This window comes from Moschus berezovskii, chromosome 6 (assembly GCF_049115385.1).
Source record: "Moschus berezovskii isolate FMDL1 chromosome 6, NW_MosBer_1.0, whole genome shotgun sequence".
Lineage (NCBI taxonomy): Eukaryota > Metazoa > Chordata > Mammalia > Artiodactyla > Moschidae > Moschus > Moschus berezovskii.
In genome coordinates, this window is record NC_142465.1 from 123602355 (window position 1) to 123621482 (window position 19128).

Consider the following 19128-nt stretch of genomic DNA (forward strand, 5'->3'; position numbering starts at 1 on the left):
CTAAGAAAAGCAATACGTTTTTACGTTGATACATTACGGTCTCCCCTCTATGCAAGGGGGATTGCTTCCAGGAACCACTACAGGCATCAAGCTCCCTGACGTAAGACGGAGCAGGACTTTCATAACCTACGCTCGCCCTCCTGCGCACTCCAACTCGTCTCTAGGTTACTTACACTGAAGACCAGGAAGACGCTACGTAGACAGTTGCCGATTGTGCAGCAAATTCAAGCTTTCCCTTTTGGAACTTTCTGGAATGCTTTTTTTTTGGATTATTTTCAATCTGAGTGAGGTTGGTTGAGTCCGCAGACATGGAAGCTGAAGATATAGAGGGCTGAACACTCTGAAGAAAAGCTCACATGCACATCACTTCGTCATGTCTGAGAGCACCCAAAGGCTCAGGTTACAGGACCGCTTAAGCCCGTGTGACTGTGGGCACAGGCTGAGCGTGCAGCGTCGTCTACTCGGATCAGTCGGAGGGGGACCCAGTGACTTGGGGGGAGAGGCTGGGCACGCTGGGGGGCTGTCCAGAGGTCTGGGAGGTGACAGCGTGAGGGGCAGAGACTGAGGACAGAGCCGGGCGCAGGAAGGCGGCAGCCTCCTACTGATGAGCCACGTCCAGACACCCGGGCAGCAGCACCTTCAACGTCTGCTCCTGGAAGTGGTCAGAGGCACTAACTGCTGACCCTGCCCCTGGTCCAGGGCCTCTGCTCCCCCTTTCTGTCCCCCCCCACACCCCACTTCTCTCAGCCAGAGGCTGGACAAGTTCCCTGATGGTGCGTCTACACCGGCCCTGCCCACCTCCCGTCTCTCCTCCATCGCAGCCTAAGCAAGACGCAGCGTGTGGACCCTGCACTTCTCCCCTGAGATGAGGAGGTGGGAACAGGAGAGCAGGGCGGGCCAGCATTCTGGCCAACTCTCCAACCTTCAGATGGTCCCAGGCCCCACATTCCAGCACTGACCTCACAGCCTTGACATGCGGAGCTGACAGCTCGAATAGGCTGTGCTGGACTGTGGCTCAGGCAGCGCCAGGCCAGGCCCTCGTGTCCATCTTACAGATGGGAACGTTGAGGGCGAGACTGAGAAGGCACCCATGAAGCCTGCTCAGCGGTCAGCCAGACTGTATGTGGGCTGTGTCCACCGTCAGAGGCAGAGAAGGCCGACTGCCCTCAGGCTTCCCGTGGGAAGGAAGTGGCAGGAGCGTGGTCAGACACAATTGCCTTTATTGGTTCATGGATCCGGATGCCCAGACAGGCTGCTGCACAAGAGACCTCGGGGCATCTTCCCTCCTCTTCCACAGCAGGTCAGCCTCATCCCACCTCACCCCACCCCGTGTGCAGGAGCCGGGGTCGGGGCCTCAGACTTGGACCCCTGCAGTGGGGGCAGACGGCAAGGGTCCCCGATTACCACTTCTGGGAATGGACCCTGGGCCAGGTCACACATGGGCCTCCTGGACGTGGTAGGGGTGGGGGGATGCCCTTGAAGCAGAAGTGCTGATGCCCCCCCCATAGGCCAGCACCCTGACCTGCATCTGCGTGGCAGCTGGCTAAGGCACGGTGGCTGGGCCGTTCTGTGGCAGAGAGCCAGAGGCAAGCGTGACCCTGACCCTCTCAGGACTTGTGGCTGACAGATCACGGCTACTTTTTCCGCCGGGGGGTTTGGGAGCCACTGCTGACGTTGGGGGCTGGGGAAGCTTGCTTGCTGGCAGCTACCGAGTCCTCGTCGGGGGCTGGCCTGTGCTTCTCCTCCTTGGTCCGAGGCAGGGACTGCGGGCCCAGCAGGGCCTGCATGACCTTGATGGCCCCCACAGCCCCCAGGAGCCCCCAGAGCAGGGTGGGGGCCTCCAGGGGAGACAGCTGTCTCCGGACCCAGTGGAGGGCCTGGGTCAGGGTGTTGCTGGAGCTGCGGGCCCGGGGCGGGCTTTTGTCCTGCGGGACAGGATGCAGGAGGGTCCGGAGGGTCGTCCCTGTGGGCTGGGGTCGCCCCTGCTGCCCACCCCTGCCTGCCTGACTCCTTCCTACCTGAAGGCCAAACTGCCTGAGCAGCATGTCCAGCGTTGGGTCCCCCAAGGACACGGATGGGAAGAACTCTTCCACCCACTGGCGTCGCCACCACTGGCTGCAACAGCATGGGGGGCTCAGGCGGGGCCAGCTCGCAGACCCACGCACCCCTCCTGGCATCCAGACTCACCCCTGCTCCCAAGGATGCGAGAACCAATACTTGTAGCGCTGGGCCCGCACGTACGTGGGCGGCTGCTTGTGGAAGGGGTAACTGGGCGTGTGGTTCTGGATGAGGCGGATCACTGACAGCACAAGGGGAAGAGCTCAACATCCACCCTCCCCGAGGCCCCCCGAAGGCCGCCCAGACGCCCCGCAGGCCCCGCCCCTCCACTCAGCCTCACCAGGCTCCTTGCCCTGCAGCAGGCGGAGCACCAGGCTGGTGAACCAGGGACTGTGCGTGTGGGGGCCCAGGGCTGCAAACCACATCTGCCAGTCGAGGCGCGGCTGGTGGGGCACCACCATGGGGGGCGGCCGGCTCAGGTTCCCGGGTTTGTACATGAACTCGATCTCCTGCCGGGCAGACTCCCCTTCAGCATGGCTGGCTCCCCTGTCTCTCCCCACCCAGGCCTGTGGGGTCACCAGGCTCCCTGGGCAGGGGCCTCACCGTCCACTGGTGCCCGTCATAGCTGCCCTCCAGCACCACCTCCGGCCGCCCACCCAGGCCTGTCATTCGGCGGAAAAGGCCATAGGAATTGGCCAGCTGCAGGCGCTCCACGGTGCCAAACAGGCGGTGGGCCCCAGTCCAGAGGCGCCCATGGCTCGAGGGCTCCATGTAGGAGTAGGGTACCTGGAGGCAGGCAGACAAAGGCTCAGCAATGGCCTTCCAGCCGTCTCCTGACTCCCGACCCTAGCCCCAAAGGACTACCTACCAGGCTGATCGTGAACAAAGCCAACGTGGTGATGCCAAAGATGGACAGCTGGATGGCAGCACAGAGCTTCTGCAGCGATCCTCGCACCTGCACCCACCTGGGGGCGGAGAACACAACTGCAGTCTGGCCTGCCCTGCACGGCTCCACCCACCCTCTTGCACCACTTACCTCCAGAGGGCTGTTAGCAGTTCCCAGGCCAGAGAGGCCGCGCCCAGCCACATGGTGGGGAGGGTCACCATCTTCAGCCACTGGGAGAACTGGTGGAAGGTGAAGGCTGCAGAAGAAAGCGGGTGTGAGGAGGAATGCTTCGGCCTCCACCCTCTGAACCCCCAGCTGACACTCACTGGTTCTGGAGCGAACGACGTGCTGCTCCCAGTCCACCTCCAGGCCGAAGTAGTGTACCACGCCATAGGCCAGCAGCCCGTAGACGGCTAACTCCAGCAGTAGGGTCAGCATGGCCAGCAGGGCCTTGGGCCAGGCTGCAGGCCAAGACAGTCATGGGTCGGCTGGGAGCAGGGCTGGAGGGTCTATGGCCTGGGGGCTGGGGCAGAGCTAGGTCATTGGCGGGGGGCAGGCGAAAGGACAGCTGTCTGTCTGGGGCAGGTGGACACTCACAGCTGGTCGCCCTCTTGCGGCGGCCGGCGCTCGACTTGGCAGCCAAGTGTGTGTCATCCAGGAGGGCGGTGGTGAGCACCAGGGTGAGCAAATTGAAGAAGTTATAGTTGCCAGTGATGATAATCAGAACTTGCAGCAAGACCTGCAGTAGGTCTGGACTCAGTTCACGGGGGCCGCCCCCTTCCCAGGCCCTTCGGAGCCTGCTCCCAGGCCCCTCCGCATCGCCCGCACCGAGCTCTGCGGCGGGCCCCTGTTTTCCCGCTCCACTTCCCCTCCCTTGGCTTACCCCCGCGATGGCTCCCAGCAGCACCGGGAGAAAACCCACGCTTGGCATGTCTCACGCTGCCCTTCCTCAGCCACCCCTGCCTCCCCAGGACGCACACCCTCCACGCAGGCACACCTTCGCACCCCAGGCTAACGAGCTCCTCTGCCCACGAGGCCCTTCTGACTGCCCGGCAGCAGACACCCATCCCCAGTGGAGCCCTCTGGGCAGTGCAGAGCAAGGTCACGTCCCGCTTGTCTTTCTGATGGCTAAGGACCCCATCGACCTGTGAGTAGAAGGCAGCCAACCGCAGGCGGCGAACAGGAGCGAAGAACAGAGGAGGCACTGCAATCTCGATGAGGAAGGTGGCCACCACGCTGAGCTTGTGCAGCCAGACGGGCAGCTGGTGGGCAAACCAGGCGGCCGGCGTGGGCAGGCACTGAGTCTCGTAGTGGTAGGTGAGGGCTGCAGGGGACAGGCGGGCGGTCAGGGCTGGGCAGAGCCCCCAGCACTGCCCCACGTCCAGGCAGGGACCCTCACCAGTGAGCCCCCACCATGCAGGGCAACGGCTAGTCAGCTTGACCACACCGGAGGCAAACATGAGGCGGAACAGCAGCCAGCGCACGAGCCAGAAGGGGAGGCCTTCATGGGGGGAGAACCCTCCCGGCCTCCCCTGGGAGGCTTGCTTGTGGTTGGGGGGCAGCCCCAGAGGGGCCACCAGCACGGCCAGGAAGCCCGTCTCCAGCAGCAGGGAATCCCTACGGGGATAAAAAAATAGCACAGAGGCCCTCTTCTCCATCAAGATTGCTCCCCTAAGGGGGTCCTCCTGGGAGAAACAAACACATCCCACCCCATCTCAGCCACCCAGCCTTCTGTAGCCCCAGACCCAGCAGTCACTCACCACTGGAAATAAAGAAACACCTGGCCCACCTGCAGGGAGAAGTGTGGTCAGGAAGCACGGGCTGGGGAGGGGGCGGGTGGGCCTGGAGGGAGCTGGAGGCAAGGGTCCCAGTGGCACAGCCCCACTTGCCTGGCAGACAGACAGATAGGTGGCCCAGAGCAGCAGGTAAACGAGCGGGTGGCGTAGCCGGTGCGTCAGCAGGGCGCCCAGGGCCAGCAGGGTACCCAGCAGGCTCAGCAGCTCCAGGCCCTGGGCAGTGTCCAGCCCGAGAAGCGGTGCCTCCCACAGCAGCGTGGGGGTCTCCCACAGCTGCTGCCAGCGGCCCTTTCCCTGGGGCCGCAGTGTCCTCCGGGCAGGCAGTATGCCCTCGGGGCCGTACAGGCCTGTGGGAGGGCACATCAGGGCAGGCCCTGGACACGGCCCGCGGACACGAGACTCCCCCCACCAGCCAGGGCCTGCGGATCTGCCCTTCCCAACCCAGGTCGGGACCAGCAGATTCTCCCTCCCGACAGGTCAAGGCCTGCAGACCCTCCAGACCCTCGTGCCGAGGTCAGAACCCAGAACCGTGCTGAAATGACCCCTGCACGCCTGCCCACGGCCCACACCCCCACGGCTCGCAGCACAGAAACCGCAGTCCCCGACCCCATGCATCCGGGCCTGGACCTCACCGCCCCTACACAGCGGTGTGCCGGGTGGGGAGGTGAGGGGCTCACAGGACCCGGGCTGGGGGGGTCCCGCTTGGTGGCACCCGGCTCTCGGCTCCCTTACCCGGGATCTGCGTGTAAAGGGAAGCGAAGGCGAACATGAAGACGGCGGCCACGCCCTGGAGAAAGAGCCGCCGTGGGAGCCGAGAGCCCGCCATGTCCGCTATGCGGTGGGCTGGACACGATCCCGGGTCCGCCCGGCCCCGCCCCGCCCCTCCGCGCCCGCCCCGCCCCTCCGCGCCCGCCCCGCCCCTCCGCGCCCGCCCCGCCCCGCCCCTCCGCGCCGGCCGCAGCTGCAAACCCCGCCCCGCCCTCCGCAGGCGTGGGCCCCGCCCCCGCTCACGCCCCGCCTCCGGCGCGTCCTGCGCCCTTTCCGGCGTGAGGCGGCCGCTCTGCGTCAAGTTGTGCGCGCGTCGCTGCGCGCTACGTATCTTCCTGGGCGGGAACAGCAAAATGGCGCCAGAAGTAGTGGCGGGCTGAGCGCACCGGCCCCTCTGGAAGCCTGCGCTGCGGTCCCCGGGCAGATCCGGCTCCTCCCGAACATGGAGGACGTGGAGGCGCGCTTCGCCCACCTCCTGCTGCCCATCCGTGACCTCACCAGGAACTGGGAGGTGGACGTGGCGGCCCAGCTGGGCGAATATCTTGAGGAGGTGAGGGCGGCCCCGGGGAGTGGCGCGGGGCGGGGGCTGCGGGGCCCTGCCGCCTCTGAGGCGTGTGGAGCCTCCGTCTGGCGCTCTGACTGCACTCATCCGCAGGCTCGTTCCCTTTTCCCAGCTCCGTCTCTTGGCCCTCGAAATCATCCCTTACTTGATTAACTTGGAGCTGTCATTAGAGATCGCTTTCCGTTAATGAGCCTTGAAATCGATCCAGTGAGTAGCGACCAGCATTTTTCTGTGATAGAGTAGAATATAACTTGTGTGCATGTGTGAGAGGTCTGGGTCACGATGCAGGAGGAAGATCTTATGTTTAGACTTTCAAGCCACTGCTCCACCGTCAGCATTTAACCCCTTTCTCGTATCTGACAGCGTGTCTAGACTTCCTTGAAGGGCTGTCCCGTTTCTGCACTTCACTCTCACTGCTCGCCCGCTTGGACTGCTCTTGTGTTGATCAATAACGACCTCCTTCCTACCACATCCCAGGGTCACCAGAAGAGTCATCTTGTTCAAGTCAGCATCATTTGATGAGTTGACGGCATCCTCTTTTTTGAAACAGCGTTTGTCTCCTGACTAGTGTTGAACTCCTCAGGGCGTGGCCTGAGCCATTTTTTTACACATTTCCCCTAAACCACTTCATTTATTTCCATGATTTTAAGTACCACTTGAATGAGGTCTATCGCTGGGTTTATTTGTTTACTCTCCTCTCCCTCGGTTTATGTGTCCATTCCAGGCCTTTTCTCTGATTCCGGTTTGCGTATCCAGCTTCTTAATCTTGACATTCTCATTTAGATGTTACAAAAGCGTCTCAGGTTTAATAGAGTCAAAGGAGTTGTTGTTGCTGTTCAGTCGCTTATTCGTGTCTGACTCTTTGTGACCCCACGGATTGCAGGACGCCAGGCATCCCTGTCCTTCATCTCCCGGAGCTTGCTCAAACTCATGTCCAGTGAGTCGGTGCTGCCATCCAACCATCTCATCCTCTGTTGTCCCCTTCTCCTCCTGTGGAGGGGTCTTTTCTAACGAATCGGCTCTATGAATCAGGTGGCCAAAGTATTGGAGCTTCAGCATCAGTCCTTCCAGTGAATATTCAGGAATGACTGCCTTTAGGATTGACTGGTTTGATCTCTTTCCAGTCCAAGGGACTCTCAAGAGTCTCCAACACCACAGTGTAAAAACACCATTTCTTTGGAATTGATCATCAATTTAAAGGTGAGCTCTTTATTTTCCCGCTCAAAGCTCAGCCTTGCTGATCTTGGTATACGGCACCAAGGTTCCTCAAAGTGAAAGCTCAGAGCTAGGGAAACCTGACACTGCACACCAGTTCACCCATGGTTTCTATCAGTCATGTCATCAGAACCTCACTTCAGTTTTTCCATTTTTTCCATTTTTCCATTTTCTTGGATCCAGGCCACAGTCTGGCCCCATTCATGTGAAAACCTTCATTCTTGGACTCCCTACTGTCATTGTTGGCTCTATCCAATTCATGCTCCACCCAGCAGCAAGTGTGATTTAAAAATTAAAATCAGGCTGCAGCACTGCCCTGCCTAATGCCCCTCAGTGGCTTTCTGTTGCTCCCAGAATAGAAGCCAGGCTTCCTTCTCTGAATCTGGCCCTGCTCACTGTTTTAACGTTGTCTTAGGTTCTTCTCCACCTGTTGTTTGAACCAGTCAGTCTGCAGCACCCAAGCTGGCTGCACCACACAGACACACACACACACACAGACACACACACACACACACACACACACACACACACACATGTTTTCTGTACTCAGTGGTGAAACTTTTTTGCCCAGTTCTCTTTCTGACTGGCCCTTTCAGGCTTCCTTCTCTGAATCTGGCCCTGCTCACTGTTTTAACGTTGTCTTAGGTTCTTCTCCACCTGTTCTTTGAACCAGTCAGTTTGCAGCACCCAAGCTGGCTGCACCACACAGACACACACACACACAGACACACACACAGACACACACACACACACGTTTTCTGTACTCAGTGGTGAACCTTTTTTGCCCAGTTCTCTTTCTGACTGGCCCTTTCTCGTCCTGTGCCTCTCAGGTTAAATCTCAGCTGACTACCGGGTCTAAATTAGTTGTTACAGCACCTTCTGTATTTTAGAATGTTCATCTTCAGCTGGTCTCTAACTTGTTTATGGTCTTTCCACACTAGAATGTAAATTCTGCCTGGGCAGGGACTATCTTCATTTTCTCTCCCTTTTGCTTAATAGAATGCCTGGCACACAGTGGGTGCAGAATAAATGTTAAATGGACACTTGATCTGACGACTGACCTCTGCTTGAACACACAGTCTCCTGAGAAAACGCAGAGAACTATGCTAGCTGGAGCTGCGTTGAGCGGGGTGCTTGGGGATGCCTGGTGAACATACTTGCTTGGTCTGCTCCTCTCCTGCTTTGTATGTCTGCTTCTCAAAACCTTTTCTGTCCCCTGAAGTCCTCGTTTCTCTGCCTCTAGTTTTATCTTTCTCCTCCTTTCATTTTCCACACAGCTGCCAGAATATTCTTTCTTACCTTAGAGAGAGCTGGTTTAGATGGGTTTGGGGATTGTTGGCATGTGGTTGGTGGACACAGATTTAAGAGGTGGTGGGAACTGGGGCTCAGGAGAGGCTGGGGGTCAGAAGTTGCAGAGGAAGGGGGATGACATACTTGGAAGTGTTTCCTGAGTTTTCTGCTCGAGGGATTGAGACCCCAGCATTTTGTCTCTCTTCCCCACCCTTGAGGGTCCTCCGTCCTTCTCCTGGGGTGGGGTCTTCCTGCTGGAGTCTGGCTGAGCTGGCCCTGGCTAGGATGGGCGCAATACGAGCACCTCTGGAGAGGAGCTGGTGTGTAGCTCTGGCTGTCTGTGGGTGATGCACCCTATGAGCCTGTATCTTCCAAAACACTAGGTCTTAGAAGTTACAGGAAGTGGGGGAAATCATAAAGACCTGTTTTTCCCCTCCAAAAAAACGGACAGCTGGCAGGCTCAGGCAGAGCCAGAGCTGTTCAGAAGGGCTGCTTGTGGTGACAGGCACCTCGGGCCACTGGCACTGGATCGGGGGTGGGTTGGGTGGACTGCCAGGAGGAGGGTGCATAGACTTCCCACTGTCCCTCGTTGTGTCTTGCAGCTGGACCAGATCTGCATTTCTTTTGACAAAGGCAAAACCACAATGAACTTCATTGAGGCAGCGCTGTTGATCCAGGGCTCCGCTTGTGTCTACAGTAAGAAGGTGGGCCCGCCTGGCTATGGTCTTGTGGGGCTAAGGCCTGCTGTCTCGCTGGGGCAGGTGGCAGGCTCAGCCCTGTCTCTGAGTGGCCTCAGCAGCACCTCCCACCTCCTCCTCCAAGTCCTTGCCCCTTTCAGCACGGAAGAACAGAATGGGTTTAAAATTGTAGGGTTGGGAACTCCTGGTGGTCCGGCGGTTAGGACTCCGTGCTTCGGGGCTGAGTCTGCTCCCTGGGTGGGGCTGGGATCCTGTGCGCCGCACGGCCCAGAGAAAGAGACCGTCAGTAACGTGATCAGTGGCTCAGCATGCGCTGCCGTCCAGGCAGTCACCAGCGCCTGGGCCTCAGCCAGACTGACCAAATCAGGCTCCCCAGGCGGCAGCGGGCTGGGGCAGGGAGGGAGATCTCTGGAGTTTCTGAACTATGCTCAGTGACAGTCGGTATTGAAAACCATAGGTGGGGCAGGGAAAGGGGAGCTGGGAGAGGGGTGTGGACGAAGCAAAGCAGCAGGAGAAGGCGGCCAGGAGCGCGGCTGATGGGCTTGCCGTGAAGGAGAGGGAAGACAGCTCTCAGGACAGTGCCAAGAAGGTGCGCCCAGGGGTCTGCTGGGTCCATGCCTAAGGTCCCAGCTTTCACATGGAGCGCGTGAGTCAGCTACTGAGAACCAGCTACCGTACAAGAAACTCGGAGAGTGAGGCGTGGCTAAAGATCAACGCTGCTGAGGGAAATGCGAACTAAAAGGCCAGTTGAAAGCACTGGTCGTGCAGTGGAGGTTAAACGCACCTCGCTGTTTGCCGGGGCCCCCGTGCACATGCTGGAGACTTTCCTCCAGCAGCGCTGCCCCATCCGTCCTCTACTGGAGGAGCAGGGAAGAGTGGGCCAGAGCGCTGAACCACTCAGTTGGCGGTTTAGCGGGGGCGGGGAACACAGGGTGCACAGAAGGCAGAGTTTAGAAGCGTGCTGAGGAGCTCGCTACTGAGAAGCCCTTGGACGGAGGAGGGGAAACCGCCAACCTGCGGGGTAACTGACACAAGGACCCGCCTTGGGCACCTTGAGTTATGAAGACGGTTTGAGAATTCATTGGTTTTTGTCTTAGATGAGCCCATGAAATGGGATGCTTTTGTCCTGCTTTGTCCTCAGGAGGAATACCAGCAGTTAACTTTGAAAGCACACATGTAAGGTGCACCTATGGTCACACACATAGACGGGCAGATGTGTGCTTCTGGCAGGTGTAGTAAAATGTTACCCCGAAGTCTAGAAGGTGTGCAGGGGCATAGGCTGTCGTCAGCGCTGTCCAGCTGGTGTTTCTGAGCTGCTAGAAATGTTCTGTGATCTAATACGTGCGGCTTCTGGGCCCTTGAAATGTGGCATGCGTGATTGAGGAGTCTGGTGTTTTGTTAACTTTTAATTAGATTTAAACTGAGAGGGTCACATGTGGCTCATGGCTGCTGGATTTCTGCATCCCTGGTGCAGGTCCACGACCCATTGCTGGTGGGGTTGCTCTGATTTTCTGAGTCTCAGTGCATCTGTTTACAATGAGAAAAGCACAGTGCGTGCGGCAGACGCGTGGGGAAGCTCCTGTCGCTTGTTTCTGGGGAGTGGGCTCCGTGCCCTCGGACACACTGTCCTCTTGGGCACTGTCACCCAGATGGGATGGTCTGGGCAGTGCGTGTCTGCATCCTACTGGTGGGTGCTTCGTGGTCAGAATCTGGAAAATCCCAACGCTCACCTCCAGCAGTGGGGCCCCACAGGCCATGGCTGGACCGTGACGGGCCAGCAGAGACCCGTGGTGCTCCTGCAAGTTGGGGCTGGTTGGTGAGCCCCGTAAAGGCAGACGTGGCTGTGGGTCCGGGCTGCAGGGCTGAGGTGGCCGTAGCTGTGGCGGTGTGGAGTGAGGGCGCGGGGGTGGGGGGGTCCTCTGGCTGTTCGGTAACACATGGCGGTTGGATTGGAGCAGTGAGTTTGGCAGCCCAAATGGGCAGGAGTTTGGAGAGAATGCCCGGGCATCCTGGTACTCGGCAACTAGTGTGGACGGCTCTGGGAGCCCCCCTTCTTGTCCTCACTGCCGGCTCTGGTTGCCAGGTGGAATACCTCTACTCCCTGGTCTACCAGGCTCTCGACTTCATCTCTGGCAAGAAGTGAGTATGCTGGGGGTGCCCGTGTGTCTGCTGTGCGTGCGGCCCGGGCGGCCCTCACCTGCAGTGCCTGTGCACTGGTTCTCTCAGGCAGGCCACGCAGCTGTCCTCCAAGCCGGAAGACAGGACCGTTGGGGATGCCAGCCCCAGGGCCCCCCAGGAGGCGGAGCAGAAGGTGAGGCTTCCTGGGTGCCTAGCGGTGCCCATTGTGCTAGCCGGGTCCCCCCTGAGCCCTCCGTCTCCCCACAGTTCCTGGCATTGGACGACCTCTCTGACTCCTGTGCTAACGTGGATCTCAGGGATGACCAGGTCCTCAGCGTGAGTGCCCCCTCCTATGTTTAGCTGATGGGGGTGTGGAGGGTGGTGTTGTGGCCCATGGCTTCCCATGGTTCACCTGCTCTTGTCCTCTGTGCAGGGGACCCTCATCCCCCTCCTGCCCAACGCCCTGGTCGCCCCGGACGAGATGGAAAAGAACAGTAACCCCCTGTACAGGTGCGGGCCTGTGCCTGCTGGGTGGGGGTGGGGTGGGGCTGGGGAAGGGTCTCTGCAGCGCCCGTGTTTTCCAGCTGTCAGGGAGAGGTCCTGGCCAGCCGGAAGGACTTCAGGGTGAACACGTGCACGCCGCACCCCAGAGGCACGTTCCTGTTGGAGCCGCTGGGCGTGTCCCTCATGGAGGCCCTGCAGCTGCAGAACCCGAAGGGTGAGGACTTTGGCGGGGCGAGGCGGGCTTGCTCGGGGGCCTGCGCCCACCGTCGGACCTGCCTGCAGGACAGGGCCTCTGCCCAGGGGCTGGCTCAGCCCCAGAGGGCCTGAGGCCTGCGCCCAGGCTGTTCTCTCCCTTCCCGGTTCTGGCCATGTGGGACCTGGGAGGGACCTTGTAGGGGGAGCAGGGCTGACCGTGTTCGATCCCTGGTCTTTCCCAGAGCCTGGAAGGACTGAGGAGCAGCCAATGGAAGTCTCTGTGTGTGGGAGTCCCGGCCCAGCGCTCAACATCTCCCGGGAGCCAGGTGAGAAGCGAGCTCCCAGGCAGGCCTACAGGGGGTGGCTGGGGAGGGGCCTCTGTGCTCAGCATCCCAGCCTGTCCACCGCCCCAGCCTGGGCTGAGGCTTGCGGGGCAGGCCTTCATGCCCAGGGCCCACCTTGGCCAGCTGTGCTGTCTTGGTTCAGTGGCTGCCCCCAGACCACCCTCCTCTCTGAGCAGACAGAGGTGGCAGCATTTAAAGAGGAAAATTACTAAAAAACAAGATGAACCAAAGAGAGCAGCAGTGTGCTGTGTGTACTGTGCACTGCCTGCTTCCCATGAGTGAAGCTGAGACACGAACGGCCCCTCATCCCGAGGCGCGGCCCCCGCTGCCTGGCCTGTGGGCTCCCAACACTGACTGTCTCGTGTCCCTGCTAGGCTCCTCTCCAGAAGGCCTGGCGTCCAGAGGTGGGGGCGTGGGAGAGGACGAAGAGGATGCAGAGGGGGCGGCGGAGCCCCCCGAGGCCTCAGCACCTGAGGTCCTGATGGAGCCCCCAGAGCCCAGGAGCCCCGAGCAGGTGGGACCCCCAGGGAGGCCTGCCGAGCCCCCACCCTCAGCCAGGCAAGCCCCAGCAGGGATGGCACGTGCGGGGCAGACGGCCCCCTGGGCTGCCCACTGTCTGGTCCTTGTGAGCCAGGGCGGTGGGTGTGCCCCCTGCTGGCCCCAGCCCCACACCCTCCCCTTGCCCGCAGCAGCTTTCACGGCTCCCTCTCTGAGCAGTGCAGCTGCTGCTCTTCAGGGGTGGACTGGTGTCCAGGGGTACCACCCAGCATGGCGCTGGTCTCCAGAGCTGACTCTTGAGGCCCGGCTGGCAAGAGTGGACGGGCCTGTCAGGTGTGGTTGGTTGGTTTGCTGTGCTTAATCGCTCAGTCACATCCGACTCTCTGTGACCCCCATGGACTGTAGCCTGCCAGGCTCCTCTATCCATGAGATTCTCCAGGCAAGAATACTGGAGTGGGTCACCATGCCCTCCTCCAGGGGATCTTCCCGACCCAGGGATGGAACCCAGGTCTCCCGCATTGCAGGCAGATTCTTTACTGTGTTTTTTTCTTTGAAGAAGTTATCTTGTGGCCACTAGTCTACTAGTTTTTATCTTCTAAAGTTTTTACTAGCCTTTTATGTTTTGGTCGTTGAACTTTCTGCCCCCAGGGGGTTTCTGCAGGGTTCCCCGGGTCTGGCCCCAGAGCAGAGCTGCTGGCGGCCTGGAATCCTGGGCGGAGGAGGAGAGGGGACTCCCTGGTGTTCCTTTGCAGAGTGCTGCCCAGCCCAGGAGGTGTACACTCCGGGAGCGGAAGGAAGCCCGGGAGCCCGCCTCCAGGCTGCAGGTGAGGACAGGCGGGCCGGAGCCCGGCGGGTGGCATGCCCTGGCAGTGCGTGCATCTCTCGAGCACTCTTCCTCCCCAGCGCTGGGCCTCCCTGCTGCAGTTCCAGGGCCCCCTCCCCGTGCCTCTCGACTGGGGGAGGGTGCGCATCCTCCACTTTCCTGTGTCTGCTTGTGCTCTGTGCTCAGGACACCCCAGACCCCTGGCAGGGCCTGGACCCCTTCGACTCCCCAGATTCTAAGCCCTTCAGGAAAGGTAACGCGGCAGACACGGCCCCTGACCGCCAGGGGTGGGGGCTGGGCTCCCCTGGCTTGAGTGGAGGTGGGGGTTCCAGGGCCTGTGGGCCAGGAGATGGCCCTGGGCCGTGGTGGTGCTCCGGGACTGCCTGTCTGCCCCCAGGCAGGCCCTATTCTGTGCCCCCCCGCGTGGAGCAGGCGCCAGGACAGAAGCGTAAGAGGAAGGGTGCCGTCAAGCTGCAGGACTTCCACCAGTGGTACCTGGCCGCCTGTGCGTGGGGCCCGGGGCCGGGCGCGGCTGTGGGCCTCAGCTCGGCCCCTGCTGACCCGGGCTTCTTGCAGATGCCGACCATGCTGACAGCAGGAGGTCCCGGCGAAAGGGCCCTTCCTTCGCAGGTGAGCCTGGGGCTCTTTGAGGGAGGCTGACCCCATGCTGCACCACCCGTCAGCGTGCGGAGGCCAGAGGCCGAGTGGACTCGGGTGGGCCTGGGCAGGATGAGGGAGCCCCTCACGAGGCTTGTGTGCGCAGACATGGAGGTTCTGTACTGGAAGCATGTGAAGGAGCAGCTGGAGACGCTCCGGAAGGTGCAGAGGAGGGAGGCAAGTACCAGCCACCACGGGGACCCTGCGGGCTGCGGGGAGATGGCACCGCCTCTGAGGGGCTGTCTCTGCACAGGTGGCTGAGCGGTGGCTGCCCAGGGCCGAGCAGGGGCCGTGGCCTGTGGAGGAAGACCGCCTGGAGGCCTCGGTGGATGACCTGGGCGCTGCAGGTGGGGCTTCCGGGGGAGGCTGGGGCAGGGCTCAGCGCCCACCACAGCCTGACCAGCCTTTTTCCCGGTGCATCCTTCTCAGCAGATGACTTCCTAGAGCCCGAGGGGGCAGAGCCCAGGGAAGACGCAGACATGGGTAGGTGTGGGAGTGGGCTGCTGGCCCGAGGGGCCCCCAAAGACGGGAGGAAGGAGAGAGTGAGGTTCATGGCTGCACTTTTGCAGAAGCGGAAGCCATGCCAGTGTCTCTGCGCTATGAGGAGCTGGTCCAAAGGAATGTGGTAGGCCCAGGTCAGCGTTGGGGGAGCCGGGCGGGACGGGGACAGGCCCTGCACCCAGCTGGTGGCCCCGGTCCTCCCCTAGGAGCTCTTTGTCACCACCTCGAAGCAGGACATTTTCGTCACCACCTCGAGGCAGGAGCTTGTCCAGGAGACGGAGCTGAAGCGGCACATCAGGGGTTGGGAGGACGCCATCCAGACTTTGCTCCAGGAGCAGGTGAGGTGGGCTGGGTGGGGCCCCTGGTGGAGGACAGTGGCCCCTGCTGCCTGCCTTGGGCCAGCCCGGGACCTGCCTCTTCCTTCCACAGGAGGAGCACGTACCCTTTGACATCCACACCTATGGGGACCAGGTGGTCTCCCAGTTCAGCCAGCTTAACCAGTGGTGTCCCTTTGCAAAGCTGGTGGCAGGCCAGCCTGCCTTCGAAGTGTGTCGTTCCATGCTGGCCTCCCTGCAGCTGGTGAGTGGCCTGGGCGTCTGGGAGGGAAGTGGTCCCTGGCCTCTGCTGACGCTTTCTGCCCTACAGGCCAACGACTACACAGTGGAGATCACCCAGCAGCCGGGGCTGGAGGCAGCCGTGGACACCATGTCCCTGAGGCTGCTCACGCACCGGCGGGCCCACCAGCGCTTCCAGACCTACGCCGCCCCCTCCACAGTCCAGCCCTGAGTGGGGAGCACCGAGGCCAGGGTTGGGCCCTGGAGCCCATCCCCCCGGATACCGGGTGTGCGCTCCTCGGTCTGCTTTGTTTCCTGGCTGGCCCAGTCTAATAAAGTGTTGCCATCCCACCAGTCCCTTAAAAAAAAACAAACAAAACCCTTTACAGAACCGTTTTGTGTAGAGAGGGCTGTCTGTCCCCTGCCCCCTTCCCACCATGGCCTCCAGGGGCTGTGGGTACAGATCTCCCGTGCACACGGCTCCGTCACAGCCCTTTAATGACCCGGCTCAGCGCAGGACGCTGTGGAAGGCAGCCATGTGGCGCCGCACGCTGTCTGTGATCTGCTCAGCCGACCTGGCCCTGCTGTAGTAGTCCGTGAAGAGGCCGTCAGGGCTGAGCAGGTAGATGGCGATGGAGTGGTCCACGATGTAGTCCAGGTCTTCGTCCTTGGGGCCGGCGCTGTAGTACACGCGGTAGCTACGGCTCACCTGGGCGATCTGCTCGGCAGAGCCCGTCAGGCCCAGCAGCCTCGGGTGGAAGTCCTGCACGTAGCGGGCCATGGCGGCCACGGTGTCCCGCTCGGGGTCCACGGTGATGAAGAGGGGCTGTACCGGGGGCAGGCCGGGCTCAGACTCCAGCTGCTGCACCACCTGCACCAACTTCTCCAGCTCATCGGGGCAGATGTCAGGGCAGTGAGTGAAGCCGAAGTATAGCAGCACCCACTGGCCCCGGAAGTCAGCTTTGCAGCGCACTTGGCCCCAGTGGTCCAGCAGGCTGAAGTCACCCTGGCCTACAGCAGCCTGCCGCAGGGCCTCTATCCGCTGTTGCTGCTGCCATCGCTCCTTCTCGGCCCTCACGGCCAGCCAGGCCCCACCCAGTCCAGCCCCAATCAAGGCTGTGACGAGCAACCTGGTTCGCAGGCCAGGACCCTGGGGCTGGCTCTGCCTGCCTGTCTCTGCAGGGCCTGGCATTGAGAAGAGCTGGTATCTCACATGCTGGGCCTTGCCTCCTGGGGACCCAAGGAAGGCCAGAGGCTTGAGCTGAAAGAGCCTGTGCCAAGCTTTGGGTGCCCGAGCCAGCAGTAGCATGGACTTGATGCTTCTGGAAAAGAGCAAGAGTGTCAGAAGCCAGAGGTGCCCCCATCATTCAGGAGATCCCTGACTCCACCTGAAGGACCAGCCCCACACAGGCTCTGCTGTCAGCAGCTGCTCACCTAGCTCTCACCTGGGCTCAACTGCCTCACCTCTGAAACCTCAAACTCCAGTTTAGGCATCACAAGCGTTCATGCTTATCTCTCTTGTTCTTTAGCCTGAGAGCCTCAGTCTATCCCATCCCACCTGGCCCCGGCAGCTCTAACAGCGCAGCCGTCGCCTTCATCTGAGCTGACGGAAAGCATTCCGTGCACACGCCTCAGCCGGATTCCTCGGCATATTGATCTGTTTGCAATAAATATCCATTTCTTAAGAGGAGGTGGCTGAATTTCTGGATTCAACCCTCCGAAGACCGACTCCTCCGGCCCTTCTGCGGCCTTTCTCCTGAGGCCACTCCCGCCACAGTGGTCGGGCCCCCGGCCCCGCGGAAACCTTGCGCCATGCGCACCGCAGCCTGCAGCGCTCCGCCTGGCCCCCAGCCCTCGCACGTACACTTCCAGCCGGCAGTCGGCCCGTTAGAGAAGGTTTCTACTTGCTGCGCGCCCACTCTTTACAGCCAGGTACCCGACGGCAGCTCTGGACTCAAGTCCCGCCGCTGCTTCGGTGACCTCCGTGCCTTTCTCCCGGGCCTCTGGCGGTTTGCCAGGAGGAGGTCTTAGAATCCCCCCTCACCTGTTCGGGCGCTCCTGGGAGGGCCCTCTCGAAGACTCCTAAACGCCCGGCCTCTGCCCGTCCGACGGTTCCTCGACTGCACGACCTTGGACACGTCACTTAGCCTGTTCACACCACCTTCCTCCCTTACAAAACGGGCTCCAAGTTGTGCACACGGTGGGCCTGCAAACCCAGACGTTTCCTGCACCTCCTCCGGGAACCCCTTTCACAGCAGCCCCCCGGAATACGCCTGCGAGCATTCCAGGTGCCCCCCGCGCGCCAGGGTCGAGGAGGCGCGTCTCTACATGCTACCTGGGCGGCACAGCGGGCCACCCGCCCAGCTCGATGTCACCGCGCATGCGTCAACGACGCCGCACGCGCGCAGACGGCCGAGCGCGCGGGCCGCGCCGGGCGGTGCGCGTGCGCCCAGGGCGGAGGCCTGCCGGAAGTCACGTGCAGGAGGCGGGGCTTCCGCCGCGGCCGCGCATGCTCGGCGCCGTCCTCTGCCGCCGGGTGTGGTCCTCGCCCCGCTCCCTAGCCCGGCACGCCGGCGCGCGCACTGCTGCAGGCCTCTCGGGCTTCGTTGCTGCGTCCGGCGGGCGCGGGGGCAGCGGGCCGTGAGCAGCTGGGCCCGGGAGGGAGGGGGCTCCGGGCGTACTGCTGAGCCGGGGCGGGGGCATCCCTCCTCGTCCCCTCCCGGAGCGCCGTGACCCCAGGCCGTCCAGGAGCGGTCGCGCTGCCTCGCTCCAGGCCGCGGCCTACGGCGTGGCCCCGCTCCGCGTCTCGCGTGTCGTCAGACTGCAGCCCTGATGTACCCTCGGTTGCCGGTTCCCCTGGAGAGGGAGTTACAGAGGCTTGGGAGGGGGCAGGAGACACCTGGAGCGGCCGTGACTGACTTCAGCGGTGGGGGTCAGGAGGAGCTTGTTCGGCGGGAGGGCCCCGAGAGTTTCCCCAGACCCGGGACCGGGTCGGTCTTGCTCGGATAAGGGTCACCGGGTGGGAATGGAGCGGGGAGGCTGGATCCTGGCCGCGGCAGGGTAAGACAGGGTCAGGCTACCCGAGTTACGAGCAGAGGATTGGGGCCACGTAAAGAGATCCGTGCCAACAGAGAGGCCACAGCCACACGGGGACCTCTATGGGGAGGCTACACAGGCTCCAGGGCCTGTGCCCGGCTAGGGACTGCGGCCTCTCTTACTTCCTGCCTGCCATCTTTGCAGACGGGCTGTCCACTGCCTTCTTACTGAGGATGGGGGCTGTGTGTGGGTGGCTAAGGGGTCTGCAGGTGATGGAGATCCTGCAGCTTCCTGGGAGATGTGGGAGAGGCTGACACTTGAATCAGTCATGAGGGATCAGAGACCCTGAACGTGGACGGTCAGGATCCCTATGTGATGGGATGACAGGTGCATCAGTCAAGTCACCCTCTTGAGTGGGTGGTCAGACATCCTGTGATGTGGGACACTCACGCTGGCTTTGGGTCAGATCACCTGTGGCTGTGTGTTCACAGGTCAGGAGTCTTTAACATGCGGGAGGCAAACCCTCGTCAGGGCATCTGTGATGAATGGCAGGCTGTTGATGGTGGCTGTCACATCGCACTTCGTGCCGGAATCCATCTGCAGGAATCAGCTTCCTGACCCACAA

General features: G+C 61.5%; 3 protein-coding genes across 5 annotated transcripts; 1 reads left to right on the forward strand and 2 right to left on the reverse strand.

Moving 5' to 3' along the window:
* Positions 1 to 1203: 1203 nt before the first annotated feature.
* Positions 1204 to 5624, reverse strand: LMF2 (lipase maturation factor 2). 2 transcript variants are annotated; one of them, XR_008681882.2, is made up of 15 exons: positions 5473 to 5624; positions 4834 to 5087; positions 4705 to 4733; positions 4344 to 4561; positions 4090 to 4268; positions 3542 to 3683; positions 3271 to 3405; positions 3095 to 3200; positions 2927 to 3023; positions 2662 to 2844; positions 2399 to 2567; positions 2188 to 2299; positions 2019 to 2115; positions 1523 to 1925; positions 1204 to 1368 (listed from the first exon to the last, which is right to left on the reverse strand). XR_008681882.2 is itself a non-coding variant. In XM_055396037.2 (14 exons), the coding sequence occupies exons 1-14, from the start codon at positions 5564 to 5566 to the stop codon at positions 1635 to 1637; spliced, it is 2106 nt and encodes a 701-aa protein (XP_055252012.2). In that variant the 5' UTR covers positions 5567 to 5624; the 3' UTR covers positions 1204 to 1634. The 2 variants fall into 2 exon arrangements, 1 of the variants encoding a protein (XP_055252012.2); XM_055396037.2 differs by having other exon boundaries at positions 1204 to 1925.
* A 204-nt stretch (positions 5625 to 5828) lies between these two features.
* On the forward strand, positions 5829 to 15846 carry NCAPH2 (non-SMC condensin II complex subunit H2). Of its 2 annotated transcripts, none has more exons than XM_088837602.1 (20): positions 5829 to 6058; positions 9178 to 9279; positions 11357 to 11412; positions 11500 to 11584; positions 11659 to 11727; positions 11825 to 11901; positions 11976 to 12109; positions 12333 to 12416; positions 12809 to 12948; positions 13685 to 13756; positions 13942 to 14008; positions 14153 to 14260; positions 14332 to 14385; positions 14519 to 14589; positions 14666 to 14759; positions 14842 to 14895; positions 14982 to 15037; positions 15120 to 15251; positions 15343 to 15492; positions 15559 to 15846. In XM_088837602.1, the coding sequence occupies exons 1-20, from the start codon at positions 5951 to 5953 to the stop codon at positions 15697 to 15699; spliced, it is 1854 nt and encodes a 617-aa protein (XP_088693728.1). In that variant the 5' UTR covers positions 5829 to 5950; the 3' UTR covers positions 15700 to 15846. The 2 variants fall into 2 exon arrangements, with proteins under 2 accessions (XP_088693728.1, XP_055251466.2); XM_055395491.2 differs by having other exon boundaries at positions 5830 to 6058; positions 14845 to 14895.
* Positions 15847 to 15948: 102 nt separating this feature from the next.
* SCO2 (synthesis of cytochrome C oxidase 2) lies at positions 15949 to 17870 on the reverse strand. Its single transcript, XM_055395492.2, has 2 exons — positions 17512 to 17870; positions 15949 to 16789 (listed from the first exon to the last, which is right to left on the reverse strand). Exon 2 carries the CDS (start codon positions 16774 to 16776, stop codon positions 15976 to 15978), a length of 801 nt encoding a protein of 266 aa, XP_055251467.1. The 5' UTR covers positions 16777 to 16789; positions 17512 to 17870; the 3' UTR covers positions 15949 to 15975.
* Positions 17871 to 19128: the final 1258 nt, after the last annotated feature.

What these genes read in the sequence shown, in the direction of transcription:
- LMF2 (XM_055396037.2), bottom strand. Translation starts at nt 5,566, where the DNA reads ATGGCGGGCTCTCGGCTCCCACGGCGGCTCTTTCTCCAGGGCGTGGCC. An exon ending in TGGCTGCCTTCTACTCACAG is followed by an intron (nt 3,684 to 4,089) that starts GTCGATGGGGTC and finishes GACCTACTGCAG; the next exon opens with GTCTTGCTGCAAGTTCTGAT. An exon ending in GCTGCAGGGCAAGGAGCCTG is followed by an intron (nt 2,300 to 2,398) that starts GTGAGGCTGAGT and finishes TTGTGCTGTCAG; the next exon opens with TGATCCGCCTCATCCAGAAC.
- SCO2 (XM_055395492.2), bottom strand. Translation starts at nt 16,776, where the DNA reads ATGCTACTGCTGGCTCGGGCACCCAAAGCTTGGCACAGGCTCTTTCAG.
- NCAPH2 (XM_088837602.1), top strand. Translation starts at nt 5,951, where the DNA reads ATGGAGGACGTGGAGGCGCGCTTCGCCCACCTCCTGCTGCCCATCCGT. An exon ending in AGCCCAGGAGCCCCGAGCAG is followed by an intron (nt 12,949 to 13,684) that starts GTGGGACCCCCA and finishes GTTCCTTTGCAG; the next exon opens with AGTGCTGCCCAGCCCAGGAG. An exon ending in TGCTGGCCTCCCTGCAGCTG is followed by an intron (nt 15,493 to 15,558) that starts GTGAGTGGCCTG and finishes TCTGCCCTACAG; the next exon opens with GCCAACGACTACACAGTGGA.